At 44.1% G+C, this 7,147-nt stretch overlaps 1 protein-coding gene across 3 annotated transcripts in view; it reads right to left on the bottom strand.

Annotated features, from left to right (window-relative positions):
* Nucleotides 1–129: 129 nt before the first annotated feature.
* The window catches only part of SGMS1 (sphingomyelin synthase 1), a 164,119-nt gene continuing 157,101 nt past the window's right edge, over nt 130–7,147 (bottom strand). For all 3 annotated transcript variants that reach the window (XM_045291590.1, XM_045291591.1, XM_004701088.3), the window contains 3 exons: nt 5,059–5,212; nt 2,488–2,654; nt 130–1,728 (listed from right to left, as the gene is read on the bottom strand). In XM_045291590.1, the coding sequence (XP_045147525.1) occupies nt 1,549–1,728; nt 2,488–2,654; nt 5,059–5,212 (501 nt within the window). In that variant the 3' untranslated portion in view covers nt 130–1,548. The remainder of the gene's footprint in view (nt 1,729–2,487; nt 2,655–5,058; nt 5,213–7,147) is intronic.

Below are 7,147 nucleotides of genomic sequence, written 5' to 3'. Positions count from 1 at the left end.
AAATAGCCATTTGTTTTAAGCATCAGTTTTTATTAAAAAGTGCATTTTGATTAATTTATGATCTAGGTAAGCTGTAAGGTATCAGTATACTCTCTGGAATAATAACTTTACAAAGATTTAAAACAAACAGATTTTTAAAAGCCTTTTTTATTCCTTCACCGTTATCATTGTACAATACAAATATCACCTTGTGAATACACAGAAAGCCCTACGGAGGAGAACTCTGCAGCACATACAATACAGAATGGACCTAGATGCTTCTTCATTCTTAAAAACTAGGTTGTTCTCCATGTTGGCAAGTACTTCTCCAAACACACGTGTGGTAGGAGTAAAACGTATTGTTACATGCAGTTTCTGCACAAATATATTTTAAAGAAATAGATCTCTTTTGTGTTTTTCACCAACAAAATTGTCATGACAGAGTATGAAAAGCTAATTCATAGCTTTCAAGTTTTAGTTAAGTGATCCTTTTTAAAACTCTTTTCCTCTTTTTACAAAAAGGGGGTATTCATGGCTATTTTCATTGTGTAGTTAACATCAAACTATCAAACAGATGCTAAACTAAGTTACATGGTCCATGTCATTGCCCCCTGCTCACAATATGTGGGCAGGCGCTGATTCTCAGTTGGCCTCTTTAATTCGGAGCAATTTAAAAACCATAACCAGTCTTCTGATTTACGTTAACTATAAATGCAAAATTTAGTAGTGTATAGATACATTTGTATTTTCATGGAATACTTTATTTTAAATAAAAACATTAAAGATTGCCTACTGACCGTACAATCAAGACAAGAAAGGCACTAGAAACATAGACAAGTTTCTCTCCCAAGAAACATTTTTAAAATTTCAGCTCTCTTCTCTCTGACATGTAAAAATCTTTAAATTTGGTTTTCATAACATCATTTTGAAAAATAAAGTTAGGAAATACTTAGAAAAATCATTTTATAACAGAATTTTTTTTTTCTTTTTTTGCGCGTTTTCACCCACTGTCTCGGCAGATTTTACAAAATCCCAAGTTTACCAGACCTTTCTGTGTCTGTCATTTTGAGTTTCGATGCAACAGGTAGAAGACTTCAGAATCGAACCCCGTCGTCAGGTACTTCGAAACCTTCATATAGACACTGCTGGAAAATGGCTTACAGCCCAATCTTTGGGGCAAGAGATATGAAAAGTTATGTTTTCCCAAGAAAATAATACACTTTATTTCCAGAGGTGACTGGAAATGACCAGAACGTAGGATATAAAAGCTTACGTGTAGACTGTTGCATCCTATACAAAGGAAGACGGTGGCCGCAGGTTACGTAAACCCCCAACCCGTGAACGGGAAATGTGTACAGTGCATGATAGGTGAAGTTTTCTTTATTGTTGTCCAACACGGGTCCTTTGGAGAGAAAAAAAGATCACAGTGCTGAGCAGGTAACTCACTAAGTGAAGTCAAGGTAAATGTGGGCAGATAACGGGCGAGGGTGTGGGTGGTGTCACGGCATCTTCTTTCGTGGGGTTCGTAAGCACTTTGGGCACCTCCTCCTTCCCCAGGTGGCACTGCTGCTATGTGTCGTTCACCAGCCGGCTGTACTTCACTTGCCTTCCGAGGTGGACCACTGGCCAGGGGAAGGGCCAGTGGTAGGACCGAGGTACAATTCCTTGAACGTTCTTTTCAAAGTATTGAAAGGGCCGGTACCACCATACCCTGGCCAGGAGGTTCGTCTGAGAAGCTTCCTTTAGCACCTAACACAACGGGGAGGGAAGCACAAGTCAGCGACTGTTCCAGCTACAAGAAGCCCACACCCGCTCCGCTCACACGCTTTCGCTTTAAGTTCTGATATTTTCCATAGGACAATTCACGAAGGCCCGCATTTCCACCCACTCGGTCCAGCCTCACGCCCCCACTGCACTGCTCTTGCCCGCGTCGGCAAACTGGGGCACACCAGAATAGAGACAGCAACCCCCCAATTGTGGGAAAGCAAGACCACCTTGTGGGTCACTTAGTTCTTGGCTACAGATAGGGACCTCAATGGACTTTTTAGCTGCTGGGGCTTCTAAATGGAAAATATTAAAGTGGTAAATGTTAAATGCATTGAGCTGGTAAAGTGCGGGTAGTCAAAAAGATAGAGTGGGACTAGCTCTCACTCAAAACGCACTGTACCATCAAGTGGATGCCAACTCACAGCAACACTAGCCCTGCGCATTTCCAAGGCTGGTACAACCCTTTACGGGAGCAGCAAGTCTCGTCTTTTTCCCGAGGGTCGTGGTTTCAAACACCTGATCTGAGATGCTGGCAGCCTAGTGTACAACCACTAAGCTCCGATACTAGTTCTAGAAGGTAGCAATTTTTTTAAAAATCTGGATTCTGAAAGAGGATCAAAGTCACAAAACACTACATGATCTTAGTAGACTACCCTTAAGAGACACTGAGACCTTTGTGGACCCTTAGCACCCTGTAACCCCACCACCGGGTCAACAGCAGACTGACTCCCACAGACTCACTTGCTGATTGGCCATAGTGTGATACCACCAGAAGAGTCTCGTGGTGACGTAATATGCCACCACCACGTCCACAGTGTAGTGGTCATGCGCCAAGAGAATACAGAAGATTCCAGCCACGCTGAGAAGCCAGCAGATCCAGTGGTACCACCAGAGTCGCCGAGGGGAATCTGGAGAGAGCAGAAATTTGTAACCGTCCCCTCACTGAGTACCAAGGAGAGCACCCAGCGACGGCTCCCCCGTGATTTCTGAACAGAACCGCCCTCGGTCTCTCCTTTGGAAAACGGGTCTTTTTTCAGCTGTTGTTGTTAAATTAAAAGATCATTTTATTGGAGGCTCTTAACCGCTCTTATTAACAACCCAGATATCAATTGTATCAAGCTTATTTGTACATATGTTGCCATCATTATTTTCTAAACATTTACTTTTTATTTGAGCCCTTGGTATCAACTCTCCCCTCCATGACCCCTTGATAAATTATTATTTTTTATAATCATTAGTTATATTTTCATACTTCACACAGACCGCTGTCTCCCATCCCTCACGGTGTCTGTTGTTCGTCTCCTTGGGGGCGGGGTTGGGGGGGGTTATGTGTCAATCATTGCATTCGGTTCCCCCCGCCCCCACTTCCTCCCCTTCTCTTCCCACCTTCTCTCCCTACCCTACCCTGGTACCACTACTCCCACTCCTGTTCCTGGATTTCGCATGTCCTCAGCTCTTACCTCTTATCTGTACCTGTGCACAGGCTCTGTCAAGCCCGCAGTAAAACTCAGGACTTGGATCACAATAGTAGGGGGGTGAGGAAGCCTCAAGCAACCAGAGGAATATTGTGTGTTTCAGCGGTGCTGTACTGTGCCCTGATTGACTCATCCCTTCCTTGTGACCCTTCTGGGAGGGGATGTCCCATTGTCTACAGATGGCTTTTGGGTCTCTGCTCCAAACCCCCTTGTTCTCAACAATATGCTTCTTGTTGTTGTTTGTTTTGGGTCTTTAGATGCCTGTTACCCAATCCCATCGACACCTCATGATCGCACAGGCTGGTCTGCTTCTTCCATGTGGGCTTGTTGCTTCTCTGCTAGATGGCCACATGTTTAACTTCAAGTCTTTAAGGCCCCAGATGTTATATCTTTTGATAGCCAGGCACCCATTCTGTTTCTTCTCCACATTTGCTTATGCACCAATTTTATCTTTAGCAATCATGTTGGGAGGGTGAGCATCACAGAATGACAGGTTGTTAGAATAAAGTCTTCTTGTATTGAGGCTGGGCTAGAGCAGAGGCCCAAAGTCCGTCCACTTCCTCAGTGTATTGCCATATAAATATATGTACATAGGCCAATACCTCTATTTTTATGAATTAATGTATTCACATATGTACACACCAATGTTTAGACCTCTCTCCATTGCTTTGCTTCCTGGATCTTTCCTGTTTCCCTTTCCCTTCCTCCTGCCCCACCGTCACATTATTCCTCTCAGTTAGATTGCTGTTGCTCCGACACCCCCAGGATCTCTACGTCCTCCTTGTTGTTGATTTTAATTCCCTAGTTGTTCCCCTGAAAATGGGTCTTTGGGGACAGCAAATCTAAGGGCTAATGGCTCTAGCTTATCTGAAGCTAAGGTGAGACTCAAAGTAGCTTATTTATAAAATGATTATATTAGTAAGATGAATCTAGATTTGGTTATTACTTGGTTTAGCTAATGGTAAACACAGTTTTAAAGAAAATCAGTCTAATCAAATCAGGATAAGTCAGCACATTATGCTCCTTAAAAAAACCCCTTTTCTTTAAACACAAGGTGGGGGAAAAGCCCACTGACATTTAATAAGATTTATATCTGTTGAGTGGCTGGGTGATGCAGTTAAACACTTGATTCCTGTCAAAAGGTGGGTGGTTCAAGCCCACCAGGGGCACCTTGGAAGTGAAGCCTGGCAATCAAGCTGCTCCAAAGTGTTGCAGTCATGGAAACTCTATGGAGCCATTCTACTCTACAAGCCAGGGTCTCCACGTGTCAGCCATCAACTGGACCACACCAACCAGGGACGCTGTAACTTCTTACCCGTGGGCTGAGCAAGTGACACAGCTATCTTACTAACTTCCCAAACACAAGTATTCCTGAAGCTTAGAGTCTTTGAGATTTGCACTTCTCCAACACAAGTAAGAGAAATCCAAATGCCACGGGGAATTACTATTACAACCGCCTGGGAAATTTGAGTGCCCGGTAGGTCGGGAACCTTTTCATCGTCATCAATTCAACCCCACGTGTGCCGAGCAAAATTACTCCACGGGGCTCTCCAGGCGGCGACCTTCCCAGAAGCAGATTGGCAGGCCTGTCTTCTCCGGCACCTCTGGGTGGGTTCACCTATCAGCCTTTTGGGCAGCAGGTGGACTCAACCATTTTGCCACCCAAGCACTTCTAAATGGTAGGAGTGTCAGAAAACCACCTGTCTGCGTTGGACTTGTCTGTGGTCTGATTTTTGTTTCACGGGACTTGCCCCGCAGATGTGATTGACCAGTAGGAGCAATGACTATGAGAAATGGCAGGGGAGGAGAGGATATTGGAAGGCGGCTGTAGACTTACACTCTTTGATAAATAAGTAAGTGAGTGTGAGCATGACCGTGTGACCGCTGTACAGATAGTCCCCACACATGTTGTGAGAGCCGGTAATGGATAGGCCACCTCCAGCGATGAGCTTCATTATTCTCCGCAGTTGGGCTTCCCAGTCTCCAAAAAGCTAAGAGCAAAGGGAAAAGCAAGATTCATTATCATCAGCACTGATATCTAGGAACTAAGCTATTTAGCTAAGCTAATTAAGACATACAGAATCCCTACCGGGAAGTCTTTTATCCTTCCACGGGCAGTCCCTGGAAAGAATACGGTCCAGGGAGGAAGCCTGGAGCTTTAGAATATTTCCTAGGTATTAGCACGTTATTTTTTCATGATGTTTGCATCCACTTAAACAAATCCTTTTATTAGGAGTATTAGCACTTTAATAGCACGTTTCTGATGAGGTTAGGCAATGCTTTTATGATACCTCGAGAAAGATTAACTTGCTGTAACTGCCAGTATGGGGAAAAGAAAACTTGAATCTCTAATTCAGGGAAATCTTAGAGAGGCATTTTCACCAATAGTTGGCCTAGAGGACAACTGTTCTAAAGCAGTTGGAGGCTGGGGCAGTGAAATGTATGACGTATTTGGGGGGATGTGATTCTTTGGGACTAAACTGAAACAAAGGATTGAACAGGCCTGGGCCTTACAGCCTTTGAAATTATGTAGGTAACTGGATTTTTCTCCTTTTAATAAGAATAAAAATAAAGTCCATAAATAGATCTGATTTCGGATGCAAGTCCGGGCTGGAGAACACACCAGTGACGATGTAAACAACTCACTCAATGTAACATCTCTTTGCTCTGTTAATAAAATGTGTGAATTATTGATAGTTCATGCATGCCAGAATTCTTTTAAAGTCTACCTAGCCAATTTTATTGATACTATTTCAAAATTTCAGTGATGTTATTTCACCTTTGGGAAATTTTGTGATCATTTCCCTTTGACTTCTCGTCAGAGGGGGCGGCTGAACACATCCTGCTGCAGAGGAGAGTCGTTTCCAAAGTCAAAGGGATCACTGAAGGCCCAGCGGCAGAAGAAAACAGGCTCGTACACTGAGCTAGCCTCGTGCATTTTCAGAAAGAAGATGAGACTCAAAAGTCTGCAGTGGTGAAAAGCATGCAGGACAGAAGGCTTTGGAACCATGTCGTTATAATTTTGAGGGAAATTTATTTCTGACTTCGAAATCTATACCCAGTAATAGTATTAACCAAGCATAAGGAGAAACTGAGGCCATTTTCCCAATGCAGCAGTTGTTGCTGACGATCAAATGTGGCCCTGCACCCCGAGGGTCCCACGCACCATGGAGCAGGTGCTGGCCGCCCTGTGACTGACTGGACCACCATGACCCGGAGGCTTTCATGATAAAAGCCTTTCTTCCGAGTCTGTTATACTCCGCAGGCTTGGTCGAAACCTGTTCGGCACCACAGAAACTCGCAGCCCCCAATGACAATCAGGCGGTGGCTGCTGGGAGGTACCTTGGACAGGAACTGAACCCAGGGCTTCTGCATAGAAGACAAGGATCCTACTATGAAGCCACTAGAGCTCCCAGCACTTGTGAAATACAAAGGTGTTAAATATTTACCAACTGTTTACTCTTCTTCACGAACCAATGGTCTCCCGGGAAAGAGAAATGAACAGAGAGCTGCAGAAGCGGGGCCTGCCCCCCAGGGGGGCTCTGAAGAGCCATCTTCCAGAAGGTGACATGATGAACTATCGCATGTTAGTTCACACATTGGGGCAAGTATGTAGACAACTAACAAAGCAAAAGGCAAAGGAATTCCTAACTCTACAGGAAACAAAATATTGTGCACAAAAGGAAAACTAGCTGCCCACTGAGGAGGTGGGAAAAGGACCCGAACAGAAGTTTCACAGAGTCTGAAATCCAAATGGCCAATAAACACATGAGAAAATGTTCCCGATCATTAGCCATAAGAGAAATGCAAATCAAAACAACTATGAGATACCACGGAACATCCTCAAAGATAGCCCAATTCAAAAAATCAGAAAGCAACAAGTGTTGGAGGGGCTGTGGGGAGACAGGAACTCTCATCCACTGCTG

Source organism: Echinops telfairi, unplaced genomic scaffold, assembly GCF_000313985.2.
Source record: "Echinops telfairi isolate 266 unplaced genomic scaffold, ASM31398v2 ScPeMD7_70;HRSCAF=299, whole genome shotgun sequence".
NCBI classification, from domain to species: Eukaryota; Metazoa; Chordata; class Mammalia; order Afrosoricida; family Tenrecidae; genus Echinops; species Echinops telfairi.
This window is presented reverse-complemented; position numbering and strand designations above follow the sequence as displayed.